This window comes from Mastomys coucha, unplaced genomic scaffold, assembly GCF_008632895.1.
Source record: "Mastomys coucha isolate ucsf_1 unplaced genomic scaffold, UCSF_Mcou_1 pScaffold7, whole genome shotgun sequence".
NCBI classification, from domain to species: Eukaryota; Metazoa; Chordata; class Mammalia; order Rodentia; family Muridae; genus Mastomys; species Mastomys coucha.
This window is the reverse complement of record NW_022196913.1, coordinates 49,453,061-49,475,726: the sequence shown is the minus strand read 5'-3', so window position 1 is coordinate 49,475,726 and position 22,666 is coordinate 49,453,061. Positions and strand designations below refer to the sequence as shown.

Below are 22,666 nucleotides of genomic sequence, written 5' to 3'. Positions count from 1 at the left end.
TTGTAACAATACAAGCGAGCCAGCTGGTCATGTAGAATGCTCTCTAGATAACAACCGTAGATTCAGGGGATGGCTCGAGGGTTGAGAGAGCACCAAGGTCCACATGGCAGCCTACTACTCTAGCTCCCGTTCCAAAATGCTGATGCCCTGTGCGGCCTCCTCAGACGCTAGGCTTGCACATGGTGCAAGACACCCATGCAAAAAACAGGAAGAAGATAAAACATCAGCTTAAGACAGTAAAACAAGCTGGGTACAAGTGGGGTTCACAGAGGTGGTCTTAGAAAACCATGCCATGGCTATAAAAGAGTCAACAAACAGATACACTCTGTTACTATTAGTCCCCGAGAGAAACCATGGAGTACTCAATTTACAACTAAGGAAGACAAAAGAAAACTGGGGTAACACAGTAGCAAACTAGACAAATGATTTTGAGAAGAGAGAAAAGGTAAAAGCCAAAATCTAAAATGATTCTCTGATTTCCATAATCATCATCATATACACACATGAGAAACTGGAGGAGAAATATTAGAAGGCATATGTGCGCTCTAACATGGCAACTAGTACACTACACAAGCTGTTTCCAAAGCCAAACCTGTAAGACAACAGCAAGGTCTCTTCCTGTGGCTTTTTTGATGTTGACCAAGTACAAAGTGGAACATAAACAGTTTATTCAATAATCTATTCACAATTAAGGGACATACAATAAACTATGCACAACCAAATGTTTCCTGATTAGCATTCATCTTTTAAAATGCTACTGAATGAGAGGCAGAGAAAAATGAGAAATGTGAGGGCCAGTTCCCTCCACTTTTCCAGATCTGTCTGATAAGCACAGGAAGAGATTAAGCATTCAAATTGTTGTGCACCCATGCCTTGTAGCAACTGATCAACAAGGAAGCCAGCAGGGTGCTCACAGGCTGGTAGCACCCAGCACAAAAGGCAGTAGGTTTTTAGGATATTTAGGACATGTAGGGAATAAACCTCCACATTCCAACACGAGATCATTAAAGGTTTCTGTGCACTTCCTAGGTAGATTACATACATATGTATATACTTTGATACATGCATAGACACAGAGACGATACATACTTATATACATGCTGAGAAAGTGAATTAAAAAATAGCTGCATTATTGGTGTCACATTCAGTTCATAACCTTTAACAGACACACCTTACTTTCACCTTACTAATTATATTTTGTAAAGACACATAAAAATATATCTATAAATACAATAGAATGTCCAAAATATATATTCATATAGCCAAAGCTCTTAGCTTAGTAAGGTTAAGCTTGCTTGTACCCAAGTCAGAACAAGGCACTACGAAGAGACTACTACATCCAGTTCCACTTTCAACTCACCATTCACAGTTTTCAGGCTCCCAGCAATGCCTTCCCCGTGCTGCCTTTTCTGTGCATTCTTGAATTCCTTTAGAGACAAATATAGGACTTTCCGTACGACTCTCTCTTCTGACCACGGAATCCCATCACTGTCATCCTGTGCAGGGAGAATTATTGAAAATCAGGCACACAAATATTCAGATTTATATTTCACTGTAAAATTCCAACTGGGTATGGTGGATATATCTAACACTTGATAAAAACAGGTAGGTAAATTTGAGGACACCCTAATCTACAATGGAAAGATCTTGGACAGCCAACCCACACAGTGAGACAGACCAGTATTTGTTTTTCTTGTTTGGGGAGAGGGGGTGTTGCATGTCATGTTCCTAACAAGCATTATATGATCCAGTACCAGAGTAAGAAATAGTAATACATCCCTTCTGCACAAATCTCAAGCAAATCCTCCAATGAAGGAATGCACATACCCTAACTTCCTCACATATCCCCCAATATCCCCATCAAGTATTTCCTAGATCAGCAGTTCCCAACCTTCCTAATGCTGTGCCGCTTTAATTCATCTGCCCCATTTCTTCCCATACTAGCCTTATGTTATGCTGATCCCCAACCATAACATTACCTTCACTACTTCACAACTGAAATTTTGCTACTATTATGAATCATAGTATAAATATAATATAAATAAATCTCTGTGTTTTTCCCATGGTCTTAGGCAACCCCTGTAGAAGTTCCACTAGTGGTTGAGAACCTGTTCTACAGTTAAGGAAAACAAGGAAACAAGGTACCATTTCCACCTTGCCCTGACTAGAACTCCTTTACTCCTGATAGGCCTGGAAGATGGTATTCTGTTGCAGGGCAGCACCTTTAGAGGACCAAAAGAAGCCAAGAAACTGTGCCAACCTAACCTGCCTGTGAAGATTTACTGTATTCTGTGAGGCGGGAGTCTTTACCTTGACGACCACTTCACCCAACTGGGGTCTATATTTAAAAGATGGAAATGCCTACAAAGAAAGCCATTTATAAATAGTATAAATGCGGGAAAAGCAGACTATGAATGGCAGAGATTATAGTTTCAAGAGCTAGACATTTAAACAACAACAACAAAAATCACACATATGTACAACTATGAGGATGGTCAAGCCCTATCACCTTAATAGACTGACTGTGCTGATTACGTGATAATACTGACTAGTCAGCAGTAAGCCCTTAGAGACCCAGAGCCCTACTAGTGTGCCCCCCGCTGCTCCCTAGCCTTGCTCAAGGTACACAGACCAAAGGTTAAGCAAGCCTGAAAACCACAAATCGGAGTACAAGTCCTAGTCAGCTAGACAATCTTTCTGCTCTGGCTATCTCTTCATTCTGAGGTGCTGTAGAATGGTCTACAGAATGATAGGATCAGGATATAAACCTGAGGGGAAAGCATTGGGCAGAGGACTTCATCTGCCCCATTTTTTCCCCATACTTGCCTTCTTACTCTTCAACCTTAGACAACCTCTAGTGTGAAGTGCCTGAAATTACAGCCACATTGATGACTTAAACCACTGCTGCCCTTGTATTATCCAACAGTGACTACTAAATACAAAAAACTTTACTACATCTCTCCTCTCAGCAACTGCCTCCAAGACTCTCTTCACCTAGATGCACCTAGATGCAAGCAAGGACAAAACCTTTACCTGCAAGTAGGCATGGCCATAATTTAATGCCTATTATAGTACTACAAGAAAAATACTACATATGTGATGCTCATTCAACAACCATATCTGCATAAGTTCTTGATTTTCCATATCTTCCAAGAGTCTCATGCCCTAAACTCATAGGAACCCAAAACCCATTCCCGAATCACTTTTTAAACCTAGCATCTCTTTCTCAGTGTACAGAAAGGTGCCTTATCCATGGTAGGTATCATGGCTCTCCCTCCCCAAAGATAGAAAGTTAGTTCAATAGTGAAAAGAAATCACACACACCCAAGCAACATATTCACCTTGAGCGGGTCTGTTTTTCTTTAGCTATTCATCTGACAACTTTGAAACAATCCTAAAAATATTATTTTTAAAGGGTCAGAAAGCAAATCTGATATTTAGGCAATATATTTTCTACAAAAATCCCCAGCTGTTCCAAGTTACAAAACAAGAATTCCAGGATGTTTGTAGACACATTGGACTAGGGAGAAAACTCAGCAGCTAGATGTCATTTGCCACAACCTACAAAAAGATGGAAGGAGAGAACCAAATCCACAAAAACTGTCCTCTGACCTCCACAAACGTGCCAAGATTGATGGATTGGACTGGAGTGGGGAAGAGTTAATGCGCACATGATATTCTGTGCCTGTGAACAGACAGAGCAAACAATTTTTAGAAGATCACATCATGTAGGGACAGATGAAAATTTCTTGCAATTCAAACCACAGCCTACAGACTGTAGAGGAGTGGAGGTAACCAGTAAGTGTTAACAAATGCAGGCCCTGGTCTCAACGTCAGCACCCTACACAAATCTCAGCCCTCCGCTTATGTAAACTCCAAACACTGTTACACATATAGTGTCCCAAGCATGTCAACCTTACAATTCTTCTTGTTTCTGTAAGAATGTATGCTAAGAAAACACTACAGATCAAAAATCCAAGATGAAAGCTTCCAATGTCGGTATTACTATACCTAAGAAGCCTTCCCTCTGACTGCTCAGTGATCAGAGCACAAATGGAGGAATGTTAGAGGCAAGGAACAAAAATATCACAATTCCTATTAATTATTTTGTCTCTCTCACACCTCTCTTGGTTACTCAACATACCATGAATTGCCTTTAAAATCTGATATCCAGGATAGAATATATATCTTAGAATCTGAGTTCTATACCAGGGCAGGACCAATAGAACCATGAAAATTACATCTCTTTCCAAAATTCTGAATTTAGACTATAATGCAGTACACACTGTTAAGATATTCCAACGTCTGCAGTAAATCCTCAGTGGAAGTAAGTGGAGGAGTTGGAACTGATTCTATCACAAGATGACAAGGGGACAGATCCAACAAGTATCATCTCTTGCACAATCTTCTACATAATTCTATTTGCCATCTTCCCCAACCCCATTACAACAAAAACCATCTTTCAAACACTCAAACTAAAAAGCAAAATTTTCTAACTGAAAACATGGTTATAGAATACAAACCAAATTGTACTCCAACCATGGTAAAAATCACTTTACTTTCCAACACAGACATGAATAGGAAGTGTTTGAGTGGCTGATACACCTGATGCTCTCCAAGACAGCCAATTTCTCAAAGAGGGGCCAAATATGGCTTCATCTTGCAGAATACATACAGATGACCTTCATGGAGACTTAGGAAAAGACTATGAAAATGCCACTGTCTGAATTGATAACAAGGTCTCCTAAGTGCTCACTGACAGCCAGGTGGCCCTCAACATCTACCTTCATTTACTAACTGTGACTTCTTTGCTCAGCTGCCAGCGAGCCTAGTAAGATTTGCACTGCAAGTGGTGGCATGACAAATCAGAAAAAGCAGGATGGCCAACCATTTCCTTCTCAGTAACAATGGGAGCTAGAGTCAAAGTACAGGTTGTACTTCCAGAGTAGCTCCATGATACAGTATGGTGGTTCGCTCCAGTTCAGAAGATTTGAAGCCCTCTACTGGCCCTTTTGGATTTGCTGGCACTATACACAAGTGCGTACAGGAATCAAATACCCAGGTACATAAATATTAAATCATAAACTTTAAAATAAAATAAGGTGGAACTCAACAGTGCTCCTTGATAGACTAATTTCCCTGGCAGGGAATGGCAGTGGGGATGAAGAGGAATGCCAGGGAAAGACTGAAAAAGGAGCACAACTTCAACTTGGGGTATGGCCACTTCCATCACTTTTCTTCCACAAAATAATCTCAGATCAATACAATGCTAACCTATGCTTTAAAACTCTTTTCTAAAACATCCAAAAAAGCTGGTAAAATAATCCACGCTGAGAACAGAAAAAGCATGCAGGAAACATCCTAAGAGGGATATACCCACTGAATTTGATTTTAAAATAAAAACATGAGGGCTGGTGAGACAGCTCACCAGGTAAGAGCACCAACTGCTGTTCCAAAGGTCCTGAGTTCAAATCCCAACAACTCATGGTGGCTCCCAACCACCCATAATGAGATCTGATGCTCTCTTCTGGTATGTCTGAAGACAGCTACATTGTACTTATGTATAATAATAAATTTAAAAAAATAAAAAATAAAAACATGACAAAGTTTTCTCAGAACCCTTTCTTGGGATAAAGAAATGAGCCTGAAAACACTAATACAAGGGAGTCTTACTCCTTTAAATAAATGTGGGCTTAACTTTGATCACTGCACTTTTTAAAGTTACAGTTGAAATTGGATTAGGAACTTCTGCTGAAAACGATTTATTTCATAACACAGCTCTGACAGACTGAACCTCAGGCCACCAGCTGTGCTTTTAAAAAGATCTGCTGGGTAGCTGCCAAGGCAGCTCTTTTGCGTCTGAACATGTCAGACCTCTGTTGTCAAGTAGGTAGAAGCATGGCAGGAAGATATCTACACATTTTGCCATGGGTACATTCAGAACACAGAGTAGTCAGAGCTAATCCCTCCCACATTCTTCTGCCGCCATATTTAAAGATGCCAGATTTGCGGCAGAATTATTTCCAAGATTGAGCAGAAATCTGAACTTCAATTCACACAATGTATAATGCCACAATTCAAACACTCACACAAAATTAAATAACAACACAGCTATATAAAGTTCCATCATAGAGAGCTGTACTAGGCAGCATTTTGCATGGCGCCGGTTAAGATTTCAATTGACCATGAGCTATTTGATAATGCACTTTATTTACAAAGTACCATGTGCCCATCAACATAACGATCCTACAAGTGCTTCCAGCCCTGCCTGCTACACCGGCCCTACCCATCACTCAGAAGGTATAATACTCTGAAAACAATGTGCAGATGCTCCTAAACCTACCTCAGGTTTATGCCACTGTTAAACCCTTATTCATTTAAAAACACTATGAAGTAGAAAATACACTGTACAGTGATCTTGTCAAACTCAAGACCACTGTGCAGTTCCAACTGGTTTAAAGGGAAAACAGAACATACTGCTGATGAAGAGATCTAAAAACAAAAACAAAAACACCCAATATGGCTGCTACTAATATATACTGCTTTTACATCCATAAAAGCAAACCAGCACAATGTCAGGGCCAACTGTACAAGACAATGCAGTTTACAGTGCCTTGTATGTACGTGTGTACACACACACACACACACACACTTTTATATGCCTTTAAATTACTTTCCAAAAATCTAGGCTATACACCAAGACATTAAAGATTAAGGCCACTCAAAGTCATATGACTGTGATTCTCTTCTGCCTCTACTTCAGTCAAATACCTTGACATAGCTTGTGAGCTATGTCAAGGAGTTAAAAATACACTCCTTCCCACAGAATCTAGGACATTACTGAGTCTCTTTACAAGCTCAATCACTATCTGGCTGGCTTATTGGCTCAGCAGTAAACCTCCAAAAAAAAATAAACATCAGCGCATTACTAAGGGACTGTTCATCTACACAAATGTTGCCACGCATTAGGTTGTTACTGATACTAAAGTCTACAACAAAGTCTGACCATAAATATTACACTACTGTAATTGTTACAGAAACAGCTAATTGTGCCTTGTGGCCTTCCCATACCAAATACCTTACCTTACATGAAATGGACATCTATAGACACAGCCTTAAATACCTGCCCCATCCATTCTACTCCCAATACCACTTCCTCTCTCAAGTGTCACACTGGGGTGCCACTTGGGACCACATAGTATGTTCCCTGCTTATCATCACTTTTACCTTTTACAATGAGCTTATAAAACATCATCATACAAACTTTTATTTACACAGCTAAGGCACAAAAAATGTAAGCATTACGGATCACATCTTGCTTTAATGGTGGCTATATGGAGCACCAGAAATAACAAAATGCAAGAGTCAAAGAAATTTGCAGAAACTGGTGAAACACATAAAAGGAACTAAGCTGTGTCCCAGTAGTACAAATGTATACACAGCAAACACAAAAACCTATAGGGCTTGTTAAGGCACAGGCCCTGGAGCTTCTTTTTTTCTAATTACTGATACTACTGTTCAAGGATGAGAAGTAACAGTGTATACAACTTTAATCAAAATTCTAACTGGCCTGGAAGGGGGTGGGGGAAAAGAAGGCAGGCTATCCTTAATAAATTCATTTACCAAAATTCTCCTCTTTTTTACCTGCGACACTAAAATCTCATTGATGTATTTGCTGACACCCACCACCACTGAAAATGGTATGCCCTCTGAATCTCAATTCACATGACCTCTGGAAACCTTTAACATTTTCCTTCCACTGTGTGTGGTGGTTAGCCCCTTATAATCCATATCTGAGTTCAAGGCTAAAACCTGGTCTACAGAACCAGTTCCAGAACATCCAGAAATACAGGGGCTGGTGAGATGGCTCATCGGGTAAGAGCACCCGATAAGCCATCTTATCGGTAAGACTGATCTTCCAAAGGTCCTGAGTTCAAATCCCAGCAACCACATGGTGGTTCACACCATCTGTAATGAGATCTGACTCCCTCTTCTGGTACAGTGTACTTATTTATAATAATAAATAAATCATCCAGCCAGAGCGAGCAGGGACTGAGCGAGCTGGACCAACTGGAGTGAGCAGAGGGTTGGGTCCTAAAAGTCAATTCCCAACAACCAGATGAAAGGCTCACAACTATCTGTACAGCTACAGTATGTACTCATATACATAAAATAATAAATATTTTTGGAAAAAAGCACAATACAAACTCTCAACAAACCATTATACAACAGTGATGGGTGTCAGGATTGAGACCCAGAATAAATGAGTCTCCTGGCCTGCAGGTTTTCCCAGCATCCCTCTACTTGCTGAGAGCATGGCTGACATGCACTACCCTCTACCCTAAACTTTCCAGGCCCAGGACTGGGCAGACATTTCAGTTCTTCCACCCACTTCTCCCAGAAGGCAACACTAACCAACTCCTGCCCCCAATAAACCTGCCTTCATACTATATTTGACTTTAATTGGCTCATTTCACTGGCAGTGAATTCCATCAATGGCTACATATGGATGATAAATTTGTAGCTTTTTGTTCTGGTTTTATGTTCACTTTTATGTTGTGTTGTATAAAAATGAGAGGCTGACCTGCAACTTACTATGAAGTGTAAGAGTGAGCAGGAAACCCCGGTGACACTAACAAGATTTTCCAGCATATTCTGGAACCAGGAAATACTCTGGCATTCAATTTATAAGACCCAGACTTCAATATCAATCAGGTTCTCAACCACCTGTACAAAAGGCTACCAACCAACCCCTCTGCCAAACAGCTTCACTCCTCATACTGTCTCTAAAACAAACCCTCTATAATGAAATAAATCCATATCTCGCTTTGCGTAACTCAAGGTACCTGCAAAACCTGGAGTAGGGGCTCTCTGGATAAGTTCTTAGATCCTATCTACCTAACATTTCTTTATTTACTTGATTCCCTTATTGAGAAGGTGTCAAGATCTCAGGCAGAGATTTCAGTATCTTTTCCACCCTCAATCAAAGCAGATAGATACCAGGCAATGAGTATTCATGTTCCATGAATTGTGGCTATAATTTGGCCTGTGATTCAACTGCAAATCAACAGTGGACTTTAAATCAAATATAAATCAACAGTCCACTTTTTTTTTCATAGCCACTCTTAAACAGGAAACAAACAGATTTCATTACCAGCCATGTCTATCTCAATTACCTACCAATGGCTTGTGGTTTTATAACACAAAGCAAACAATCCCATAAGGCCAAGATGCTTACTGCAAGAGGTCCGCTGCAATACGAATCTATTTACTGTAAATTACATTAGTCCTAATCTAAAGAGGAGCTTTAGTTTATTTCACTATTTTACAAATGTGTCTGCTTCCCATCTACTCTTCCTTCCAATGTACCTGGAGCTCACATTTTGAGCTTTAGTTGGCCAGGGAACACCAGTGAAACTGTAGCACTGAGCACTGAGGCTACAGATACAGGCCACTGTCACACACTTATGATAGCTCAGGCCTTCACTCTCTTTAGATGTAACCTGTGCCTTGAAAAAAATAAACTCACAACTGACATCCTAAAGACAGTACTGGCATGTCTGTGCTCACACTTTTAATGAGATCAGTATTGAATTAAAAGCCTGTATTGTGGAAATTCTCTAAATTAAATCTAATTGGAAGGCATTTGGGATTACATATTTGTTGAAGCTTTCAGAAAATGAAAAACTCGCAAAACTAGACAACTGCTAACACCTAAATCATAGATTATTGGAATATTTTATTTCCTTGAAAGTAATTACCAGAAAATGAGAAATCAATGTTCTCCTAAATGGTGGAGGAGGGGAGCAGCACACACCAACAGTCTAGATGACACAGAACTTTTTATTCACTGAAACTAGCACCTGCCACCTTCCAGGAACTGAACTATATATGCTGCTCCACAGCTCCAACTGAATGAGGCAAATATCCTACACCCTGTAAGTCTGAGTCAGAGACAAGCAGGTCCTGTTCTCCAACATTACAGAGTGATAAACGAATGCAGGAATAGCAGCATGGGTACAAAGGACTAACTGTTCCGTGATGCTGTCAGAGGGAGGAAGTTTGAAAGGGCTTATAATAAAAAATTTCTGTATCAATCCCTTCAGAATGTGTGTGTGTTTACACAGATCAGAGGACATCCTATAGGCACTGGCTTTCTGCATTGTGAGCGTCCCAGGGATCAAACTCTGGTCACAAATGCATTTATCCTCTGAAACTTATCACCAGTTAAAATTTGACAGAACCCTCCTCCATAAAAAAATAGCAATTAAATACAAACAAATTGGTCAGAAGAAATGTTTTTCTTTACATTTAGAGTAACTGCTGGTGATAAACCATTTAATAAAGAAAAATTTTAAATGCCTGATAGAGTCCAATCAAATTCCTGACCTCAAAGAAAACATTTTCAAAATTTAACAGAATTCCACACAACAAAAAACAGCATACTGCCATAGAAAAAATGTTCTCTGCTAATTACCATAAACAGAAAAGGGAGCCAACACTGAGTGACACTACAAGAACAAGAAAAAAAACACCAAAAAAAAAAAAAAAAATGTAGGGGAGAGTTGAATTGGCCATGTGAGACACAGACAGAAAAGGGGTTGGTTGTGAGCTACAAAACACAACATGCCCTACTTGGCCTTATTAACAGAGAACACAAAAATCCAACGCAAATCATTTTCTGCTTTACAGAGAGCAAAGTGCAACACACAACCAGGCACTCTACACTTAAAATAAGTAAAAAACTTGTAATACTCCAGGTGTTATTTTTCCTATATTCCTTTAAAGCTTTATTATTATTATTATTTCTTATTAACTTATTTGTATGTGCACACTTGCTGTGGCCCCTTTAATCTATCCCAATAGGTGCTGGAAGAAGGAGTTTAATTTTTTCCAAACATGAAGGAGTGGTTAACAGGAAGTATAGGTCCACAAAACCTCTTTAAAATGTTTTTAAATCTCTGGTTTAAAAGTCAGAATAAAATAACTCACTCTTCTCAAGCATTTTTCAAAAGCCTCCAAAAAAATCCATAAATGCAGCTATCAGTTTCTAGTTCCCTTGTACAGTCACCCATTAGAAAGTACAGCTTAAATCCACTGACAGTTTTTTTCTTTTAACTGTACGGAAATGGTTTGTTTTTTTTTTTTTTTAATATATAAACAAGCCAGCCAGTGGTGGCGCACGCCTTTAGTCCCAGCACTTGGGAGGCAAAGGCAGGTGGATTTCTGAGTTTGAGGCCAGCCTGGTCTACAGAGTGAGTTCCAGGACAGCCAGGGCTACACAGAGAAACCATCTCGAACCCGTCCCCCACCCCCAGAGAGAAAGAAAGAGAGGGAGGAAGGGAGGAAGGGAGGAAGGGAGGAAGGGAGGAAGGGAGGAAGGGAGGAAGGGAGGAAGGGAGGAAGGGAGGAAGGGAGGAAGGGAGGAAGGGAGGAAGGGAGGAAGGGAGGAAGGGAGGAAGGGAGGAAGGGAGGAAGGGAGGAAGGGAGGAAGGAAGGCCGGCCTCCATGAATCTAATCCAATGATGTGCCAGACTAGACTACATAGTGTGATAAATAAGTTAACAAACCAATACACATGGGCTAAGAGCACTGACTGCTCTTCCGAAGGTCCTGAGTTCAGATTCCAGCAACCACGTGGCGGCTCACAACCACCCATAATGAGATCTGACGCCCTCTTCTGGTGCTTCTGAAGACAGCTACAGTGAATTACTCAGGAACAAGCGGGCCAGACTGAGCAGGGCCAGCAGAGGTCCTGAGTTCAATTCCCAGCGGCCACACACACATATGGTGGCTCGTGGCCACCTTTACAGCTATAGTGTACTCACACACATAAAATAAATAGAAACAAATAAATCACAATACACAGCACAATGCCCAAACTTGTCGCGACCACCCTCGACCAGCAAGAATGACGCAACACACTCTCGGGCTCTTCTCCAGCAGTTTATTCAGGAACCTTGAAGAATCTTCTGACTGACCCCGAGGAAAGCCAACCCACAGGTTAAATACTGTATGGTCAGCCACCCAGGTAAAGCCACTAAGCTATCTAACAGGCCCACATAGCGGAAGCAAGCCAGTTGACTCAGCCCATAACCAAATAAGGAGTTGTTTACTTCAAGAGTGCTCGCCATCAGACTGGCGGGGGGGGGGGGGGGGGGGGGGGGGGGGGGGCCGGCCAGCGCCATCTTTGAGGTGTGGCGCTTCGCGGCTCTCCACACAAACTGAAAACCAAAATAAAGTACATGAATACAAAAAAATACAATCCACTCATAAAAAAATAATTAAGACAATTTTACATCAGGAAAATTATGTAACTAGCATACAAAAAGGTCATGCAGATATGAAGTCATTCCATTGATATAAATTCATGTTACTTAATGTGACTTTAAAATATTTTAGATCAAATTTTACATTAAATTACTTTGAAAAACTAACTTTGTAAAATTATAGAAGTGTTATTAACTGGCATACATATCACTTGTAATATCATTAAATTGTATGCAAAGCAAAACCAATTACCTTCCTCCAACCAAGACTTTGCAAAAAGTTGTGAATGCAAAGGAATTATTAGTGCAGTCATTGTAAACAAAAAGCAAGTTCATCTGAATGCATTTAGAGCTGTATGTACACAGTTCCCCTATAATTTATACTCAAAACTCAACAGGATGGGGTTGTAAGATTCAGTCACTAGGAGACCAGATATGTAGGAAGGGGAGGAGGAGCACATGTTCACTAATACAATGTTCTTATGGCCTTTCAGGATTTCTCCAGCCGTGGTCAGCAGGACTGAAATCACCTCTCTTCTCTCGTACACCTCTATCCCTGTGTATACTTTACTTTAGCTGATCTTCTTTACATCTCTTCTTATTCAAATACTACTTTTCCAAAGTATTCTCTGGGCATTCTACAACCAAGTTTAAATAACTTTATTTACAGCATATATGATTTATAAAAATCTTCTTTGAGGTTATTATTTCTCATCCTAAAAGGCGAAGAGATACTGGAGAAGACTCAAAGAAATTCAAAGTAGCTAATCATTTCAAATTTGGACCTAGACTCTATAAAGACTTTAGAACTTAGATACAATCAAAGGTATATTATAAAATATCCTCTTTAAGAAATCTATAATATCTGTCACTAAGCTACACTTAAGGTGCTATACGAATAGTTGAGGGATGAAAACATAATTTTTTCTAGCACTCTTTAGCTTCCAACGGCTGCCTACATACCTTGTTTTTTATGTACACACCATCCCCCAAAGTATCGGAGTCCTTTTTCCTCTCCTGCCCTAAGAATCTTTGTAATAACAAACTATATCTCCCTAGTAACAGAACACTACTGTTTCCAGGATACTGGAAGGAAGTTCCTACACTGAAACTATAAGAGATGTAGATATGGAGAATGGGCTCAAGGGTTTCCTGGCTGGTCTCACTTCTCAATGAAGAGGATGGAAGGGTAATCATTCAACTGTGATTCTTCTCTGCCTTATAGGCAGATAATTATTCTCTACAACATTATTAACATACTTTGATCAGATTAAATATTCTATAGTATTCTACTTTTGAATAAAATTTAATCTGTACATTTCACTCTCTAAAGTGCTTCCCTCAGACCTAACACTTTGAAACCCAAATAAGAGCATGGATGAGAGATGAGAGCTTTGTCAGATGGGTACAAGGTTTCTATTGTAATTAAGTAAGGTACTCAGTAGAAAGTAGTTAGTGTAGAAACCCAAAGCAAAATCACAAACAAATGCCACTCCACACAAGTTGCTATCCTCCAACAACCATAAGCATTTGTCAAAGGTGTGAAAAACAGGAAACTACATTGTGGTGAGAATGAGAAACTGTGCTTTGAAAGGCAGTTGGCCTATTCTTCCAATAGTGAAGATACCAAACAAGCAACAACCTCAGAATCAAACCCAACAGAAGGAATGCAAACCCATGTCCACACAAAACATCTCCATTGTAAACATATGTTCAGACTGCATACTCAAAATGACCCAAGACCCAGATACACATGTCTACAAACTAATAAATTCCTGGATTTCAGGAATGTTTTTCACAAATACAAAATCTCTAATTGAAAGACAACTTTCACACCCTCAAAAATGTGGTGTGCTAGCTTTCACAAAGCTTCCTTCCCTTTCAGTGTCAGAAGTTTGCCGCCACCATTAAACTGCCTGAAGAGGAAGCCACACAGATTTCTGCTCCCTGGATACTGGGACAAACACATGAAGTACAGGCAAATCCAAGAAAGAAACTTGCAGCAAGAGATAGCCACACAATTCTTTGATGAAGCTCAGTCAGACCTCCCGCTGTGCTAATACACTCTCCGGTTCATGGGTACCTTGACCATAGCATTCAATGTGTGTCTCCACATGGCAATTCGTATATTGGGAGGAAGCAGGAAAGACAAAGTCACAGTGTCCTTAAAAACTTCTCTCTTTATTCCTAGTCTCCTATAGAAGTCTCAGAAAAGTTGACATGTGTGTTAATACAATAATCTGAGTTCAAGAGATGGACAGATGCATGTAAGTGTGCAAAGAATATCCTGCCCTGCCCTGTACACGTCACTGGGCAGAAGAGTACTACTTTGTTCATTTGAAAGATGGCAAAAATGATTAGAGGTGTTTTTAAAAAGAGAGATAAAACAAACTAGAGAAACCCAATTATTTCACATCCTCCAGTTCAGCAGAGTGTTTTTCTTTAGGTAAAAACAAAAACAAAAAACAAAAAAAAGACACTAACTGTAAAGGTTGCCTAAGTTAACAACTCCTGGAGGCGCTACATGCATATGGTGCACAGACATGTTCAGGCACAACACCGCGTACACAGAAAAGGAAACTAAAGCAGCATTAAGAATGCCAAGGCTATTTTCATTTACCAGCTCAAAATACACTCTCATGTGGCAAATCATACAACTAAACACCTTATTACCATTCTTAGGAAAGTCACCAACTCTTACACCATCAAGCAGCTATGCCCGTGATAGAAATAAATCATACTTTTACACAGCACTTTCACACTAGGCATCCTAAGTAGCTCATACCAATTCTACTAATAGAATCCATAAAAAGTATGCACTATAGAAAGAGGAAGAGACTTCAGGAATATATGGTTCTGCGCATCTACTCTGGACTGTGGAATGGCAAGCTAATGAGAGCTGTGAAGTGGAGCTTAACAGAGTTTAAAAAGAGAACCAAGAATCAGAGATGTGATCAGAAGTGCGTCTAGAGAGCCCTGAGGAAGCAAGAGATGTCTCGAGAAGCCACCAGGGTCAAACACAAACTACATCAAAGTAGACGTGTACACATCAGTTGACCACATAGCAAGTGTTCAGAAGCCTAAGAAAACTTCCAAGTAGAATTCCTAAACTATTCGACCTTGGGGGATGGGATACATGGACACAAATTAGTAAGAAATAAGGCTTAGCTATGACGAAACATCTGCATGAGTGCTGTGTATGTATGTACACCTGCATGCCAGAAGAGGGCATCAGATCCCAGTATAGATGGAGCCACAACGTGGTTGCTGGGAATGGAACTATAGAAGAGCACACTCTCCATGGAAGAAATCTTAAATGGAAGAGCCATCTCTCAAGCCCTGACCAAGAACATCTAAGCTTGTGACATAAATGTTTTGCACTTCTAGTAACAGAGCACTACATCACACTATAAACCTAATTTTAACATGTCAATTCATTTCACATGAGAGAGAAATTGAGAGAGAAATCTAGAAAGAATAAATGGTCAGACCTTCATGAGAAAGATAGGGCTAACAACAACACAGGCCAACTGTTTCATTAACCCAATGCAAAAGAATTCTGCCACCTGATAGAAAGAAGGTATTAAGAAATAGCTGTCTGTGAGTAAAACAAACAAATGATTAATTCATTCACATTTCTCAGAAACTGCTTCTGGCTAAGAAACATTTTCAGACACTATTGCTTACATTATTGCTGAGGTAAGCTCTATTTTCTTCATTATTGTTGAGAACAGAAAACTCTCATTATTTGTACTTACAAAAGATGATGGTATATACCTGAAAGCAAATGAACAAAGTAAGACACTGCCCTTTCTCTTGCCAGGTGATAGGAATCCCCAGAAGAGCTATCCTAGTTATTCAAAGCACTGCCCTGAGACAGGTTTGTGGTTCTACAACCTAAACCTCCCTTTCCCTGGTACCCAGGGTCCCTTATCCCTTCAGCTATTCCTCAGAAGATCTTCCAGACAAAAGAGTCAGAATTCAAAGCTCTTGGGCAAAAACTGTAATTATCAAGCTGCCAATGCCAAAAAAATCCAGCCACACTTCTAAAACAGTACTCTTTAATTTGTCCTCTACATCCAGACTGAACAACCCTTTAAATAGAAATGGGAATTTTCCAACATGGAAATAGGTCTTTACTGAAACCACTCTTTCGGACTAACCCAATTAGGCCCACTTCTCTCACACACGCATAGACTGGAACACAGAATGTGATAGTAAATGGAAACAGTAAAAATGTACCTGCCCACAGAGTTCCACTTTCAAATGGAACATTTTTCTTTAGCAGGTACCAACACCAAAAGGAAGTCCCATCTTTGAGTAGAAACTAAGACCTAAAACAGGAATTATAACCTACATCCTCTGATAGAAAAGGAATACCTAAGAAATCAATATAAGCTTCAAGGTCAAAGGTCATGAACATTAGTTATGCTATAGGTTAACAAGTCTCAGTGGAAATATTTTCCATCCCTAAAGCACACACTATTATTAACTTAAAATTCAGCTTCTGTCCAAATGTTGTTTTCGTGGTCTTAATTAGCCAGCTCCCAACTGGTTAGCCTCAGAGTATACTACAAAATCCATTTAAAATTCCTTACTTGTTGCTGGAGAAATGGCTCAGTAAACTGCTTGTCACCCAAGCATGAGGACCTGAGTCAGGACTCAAAACCCTCACATAAAAAGCTGATCACCAGACTAGTGACAGGGAGTTGGAAACGGGGGTCCCTGAGGCTTGCTGTTCACTACTTATATTGGTGCACTCCATGTTCAGTGAAGAGACCCTTTCTCGAGGGTCATTTCCATCATTCATTTTTTATCACTTATTTATTCTAAAAGCTGATTTTAAATGTAGCACCTTCTAAAAGTTTAGATGTACAAATAGATGAGTACAATACAACTCTAAGCGACCAGTCTAAAACAGTTTTACTGCTTTAATTAAGGTAAGTTGACTCACTCTCCACTTTACACTCAGCTGCTAGTGTTTATTAAGGTATATTTAGGGTCGAGGTGAAGCGAACTTTATGGTGACAGTGAGAAGGAGCCTTGGGCATCTTGAATGGACCAAATGACCTGGACATGCGGTCCATTAACCAACTGCAGAAGAGCCAGGGGAAATTCAGGGAAGGCCACACCAAAGCCCTACAGACCAGAGACACATCAGCATAATTGAAACCAGAATGTGGGAAAAGCCAAGAAAACTTAAAAAGAGTGCAAACATTTGTAAGAGGAGAAGCTGCACGGATTTAATTATTTCTACTATACGTGACAATTAAGAATAAATAGTGGAAAAACCACAAGAGAGCAGACAGTAAAGAAAAAAAGTTAAATGGTGACTACCATTAGTATTAAGAACAGGAGTTTCTAACACCTGCCATAGCTACTGTGTAATAAAAATGAATTGCCCTCCTAGTATACAAATGAATTCTTTGAGAAAGGCATTTAAGGTATTTCATGGACCATAGTTACATTGGCCAAATAGATACTTTGGTATGTATTTGCCAGGGTTAAAAAATGTCAGAGCCTCTTCAAAGCTTCCACCACAGCTGACAACAATACAGGAGAAGATTTTCACCAGACAGGATTCACTTCAGTATTGCAAAGGCTTAAAGATAGTGGGCGCCTACTTTGTAAATTCTTCATGTATCTCGGCCAAGTGAACTCTCAGGACACACCCAGGAAAAAACTAACTTGCACAGGTTGCATACAGAGCAGAGACTATAGACAAACCCGTCTCCACAAAGCTAAATGAGCCCAATACTGGTCATAGAAACCCAAAGGCTAGATTAAACACAAATGTTACCTTGCAACACTAAACAAAGAGGAATTCCTCTTCAGAGCATGGCCAGCACAGGGTATTTTAAGAAAGAACTTATAAAACCTAGAAAAGTTACAACATTTGCATAAAGTGATCTTGACTTATTTAACACAGTAAAGAGTAACCAGAACTAAATAAAGATCTAAAGATGTATGAGAAACCCTTAGTAAAAGGCATTACAGCTGGGTTTGGAGTTGCATGCCTTTAAACCCAGCCCTACAGAGGCAGAGACAAGTGGATATCTAAGTTTCAGGCCAGTGTGTCTTTAAAATAAATTAAATTAAATTAAATTAAATTAAAAGAAATAAAAAATTTTTAAAAACCACTTTAAGCTGGGCAGTGGCGCACCCCTTTAATCCCAGGGCTTGGGAGGCAGAGGCAGGCAGATTTCTGAGTTCAAGGCCAGCCTGGTCTACAGAGTGAGTTCCAGGACAGCCAGGGCTACACTGAGAAACCCTGTTTGGAAAAAAAAACAAAAAACAAACAAACAAACAAAAAAAATCACTGCTTTAAGTTAATTTTAAAATCTATTTGTTAAATGCAGGTGGTGGTGGCTCTAAGTTTGAAGCCAGTCTGATCTACAGAGAAATCTCCAGGACAGCAAGGGTTACACAGAAAAGCCCTGTCCTGAAAAAAACCAAAATTAAAAAATTTTGAACTTGAGACCTGGACAAACATAAGTAATGCTTCCCATGTAAACATTAGGTGCCAGGTGTGGGACACCCCCCTATGAGTTTTAAAAAACAAACAAACAAACAACTGTTAAAGATTTGTATGCAAGACAGAAAAATCAAACCAGAAGTGACTTAAAAACTTCCTCCCTGAAGGCTACCTTCCATATTCTACTGATCTTTCCAAAGTTGTGCAAACCACTGGGAGAATATTACTCAGTGCCAAGCTTTGAATGCTATATATAATCCAGTGCCATGCAATGTCCACTGTTCACTAACTGCATGCATGCAAAGTTGTTCGGGTAACTAACTATTCACTGAATTGGAAACATGTTCCAGAGACATAACTTAGGCCTGGTACTTTGAAAACTTAAGTCAAAGGCCCATAGCTTCAAGGTTACAGACACTGAAGGGGAGCCTACTAGTGATATGCTAAATGCACAATGCTGTCAAGTCGCCCTCTGAATACTAATACCGACAGATTCGTGTCATTCTCAACCTTGGCAAGACAAGGAGTTTCTGCGTAGGAGCGGTTAGTGGAAAGCCTAATCACTGCTCAAAGTACTGAGAATAAGTGAGTGCTCAATCCCAGGGTTGAGGAGGCAGATAAAAAAAGGTAAGATCCTATGGCGAGGAGTGTGGGGAAATGTGGCCTTCAGGACATGGCATGGTCCTTAGTACAATTATGATTACCTGGACAAGATCAAGTCAAGGTTAGTCCATATTCCAGGAGGCAGAACTAACTATTTTGGCTACCCCTGGCCAAAAAAATAAACAAACATGAAGGTAACAGAGCATTATGTAATTTACGATATGTTATGTTATGTTAAGGTAGAAGGTAGATATGATCAAGATGCATTGCAGGCACCTATGAAATAAAGAAATGTTATTTCAAGGGGTTTGGGGGCGGTCTTAAAGACAGAACCATAAAGCTGGCCAGCAAGAAAGACGTGTCCAGTTTTTCTCCAGCATAGTGCCTCTGCATTAAGCAACCAACAGACTATACCATACATCCTGCCCACCTAGGAAGCTCTAGAAAGCAGTTGCTTTCTTGGTTGCTCCAAGGTAGTTCCCAACAGTCTGAAACTGCAGCTCTATGCCCTCTTCTGGCCTCCAAGGACACTGCACGCATGTCACGTGCTTAAAGGTGAGACTAACACCAAAATAAAACAAATGGAAGGGAAAAGGAGGGAGAGAGAAAGAGACATGAGCAATTTTCTCACACACTCATTCAGATGGAAAGTTCTTTCCCAATCATACAGGAAACAAGCAGGAAGGAACTGCCCAGACTTTGGGGACTGTAAGTTCCCAGAGCGATTAACCAAGGCTAACTAAATCAAGCAATGCACATACACAGTGATCCTAAACCACCATGAGTAAGAGGAGAGTGCTCAGAATGGCAATTTCCCAGGCCATCCAGGTAAGCATTCCTCACATAAATATTAAACTAAATTATAACCCTGTAGAATTTAAATGGAATGGAGACAAATTTGTATACATGTATATAGGTAATAAGTGGGATATAAGGCTTTAAGACTTAGAGGAGGCAGTAACCAGAAACTTCATTTAAGAGTAGCAGCCCAGAAAGCAATAGGAAAGGCGCCACTGAGCCAGGCAAACAGCTTCAACTCACACCACAACCCCCAAAACCAGAGAATTCCCATTTGGTGTGAATCATATGACTGCATGTATGTGAGTATTTATTTATTTATTTTACAGCTACAGTGACTTTGTCTCAAAGTTTTGGCAAAAACGTAAATTCTATTCAAGACAGAAAAAAACTAGTAGCCCAAACAACTATTGACCCAATGCCTCATATATATGCTGTCCTTTATGGAATTTCTGCAAAGCATCCTATTAACAATATATTCATGCACTGTAAGAATTGAGAGATAATGCTATTACAAAAAAAATGCAGGCAAAAGAAGCTGTCAATCCAGGATTATAAGTTTCTATAGAAAAAAAAAATCTATAAATGGATAGCATAGAAGGCTATGGTACTATCCAGTTGTTAAATCACAAGATTAGTATATATTCACATAATATGAGCAATATATGTATTCTCAGGAAAGTCATGGATAAGTTAGTTTTATATAGCATAAGAGTGATGATCACTACAAAAACTAAACTAAAAAAGATTACTGAAACGTGGAAATACAGGTATGTAACAAGGTCAATATGTGTTTTTGGACTAGATTTGTTCAGTCCATTTACATGGTTTCCAGCGTTCAACAAGGTAAGCAGACTTGCTCACCAAGTGTCTCCCTTGCAGAGCAGTCTTGCCTAAACCCAGTAAACCGTTTGGTTTAAACAGAGAGATTAATCAAATTTTAGGACACTTGTGTCTGTCCATCTGTGGTAATTCTCTTTCCCTGTGGTAATTTCTTTCTCAGCTGAGTCTGAGTTTGACTAAGTAACTCACAATATGCCATGCCACAACACACAAACTGTTAAGGAAAGTCATGTACAAAAGCCTTTGTTTATAGTAACAAGATACTAGAAATTATGCAAAGCTCAAGCAAAATCCATTGAACAAAACAACAACATCTTTCTTTCCAAACTGTCTTACAAAACTATAAACTCAAATCTTGTAATTCCTTAAAACTCCAGCAAACTGCATTAGCTGCCTAAGAGCTCATGTGGTCAACCCTGATCTATCGGCAGAAACATCACAACACCACGGAGCTTCATATTCTGAAACTATTTTTTAAATAGGTATTCCCCAAAAGCAATTTAAAATTAGCATACTGAAAGAAAAATCTCAACTAAATCCAAGGCATAGAAGGTACTATAGAATAATATTATAGAATATTAACTGCCTTTATTTTTTAATATAACAATTCACTGCCAGCCTTTCCTTGTCTGGCTGGCTTATAGCCTTGTGATACCAAGATCAATGTGCATTCCTCTAAACAATTTTGATCTTATCCAGGTCTTGCTTCTGTCAAAAATAATTGAAGAACAGTATTAGTTCACAGAACATCTGCAGGTGTGATCTCAAGAGTGCACTAGCAGACTCTCCCTCCTCTGGTCCACTGACCCATCTGCAGCCCCAGGCTCTCTGCTGTACCATGTCCTAAGTTTCCGCTGTGATTCAGTTAGGGGAGGTAATACCATGCCATTCATCATCACCGAGTTCAACCAGTAATAATAATGTCAAAAATTGTGGGACTCATTTGGTTGCATGAAGAGAACTTAATAATACCCTTCTTCAAAGTTTAGTGAAGAGAAAAAATCCCAGAAAACACAGACCCAAACCTGAACGGCATGTCTAACAGAGTTTTTAAAACCCCTGAAGTATAAATGCAAATATAAAGCATCTAGTCATGCCAGGGACATGCCTTTAATGCTTCCTACCATGATGATAATGGACCAGCCCCAATGAAGTGTTCTTTTTTATGTGTTGCCTTGGTCATAGCATCTCTTCACAGAAATAAAACTCTAAAGACAGCTGCTCAATGTGGGTGCTAAGAACCAAGCTAAGCAGGTTGGATAGTTAACCACTGAACCACCATGTCACTAGCCTATGAGTGATTCCAGCAATTGGAGGGCAGAGATCTGTGAGCCCAGCCTTGTCCAAACAGCAAGTACCAAGGAACATAGTGAGAAAGTGGATGACAGAGCAATCTCTGTTCATGTATTATTTTTGGATTAAGTAAAATTATGCACAAGAAATTATGAAATTAATATTCTACTGATCTTTAGATTTTACTTAGTGCATGTACAGTGCAGATAGCCATTTTTTTTAAATGGGCACTTGAGTCCCTTGGTCTCAAGCTGTGGCTGGTTGTGTGCATCCTTATCAGTGCTGGTTAAGACTAAGCCAGGTCCTCTTCAAGAGTAGCAAGAGCTCTTACCACTATACCATCTCTCCAGCCCTCCGAGGTCAATTTTAGCAACTAAAAACCTTG

General features: G+C 39.7%; 1 protein-coding gene across 4 annotated transcripts in view; it reads right to left on the bottom strand.

Moving 5' to 3' along the window:
- The window catches only part of Jarid2 (jumonji and AT-rich interaction domain containing 2), a 177,599-nt gene that overhangs the window by 86,888 nt on the left and 68,045 nt on the right, over positions 1-22,666 (bottom strand). For 3 of the 4 annotated variants that reach the window (XM_031359578.1, XM_031359579.1, XM_031359577.1), the window contains one exon: positions 1,361-1,496. In XM_031359578.1, coding sequence (XP_031215438.1) covers positions 1,361-1,496 — 136 coding nt within the window. Of the gene's footprint in view, positions 1-1,360; positions 1,497-13,232; positions 13,283-22,666 lie in introns of those variants that run through there. The other variant, XM_031359576.1, reaches the window with a different exon arrangement.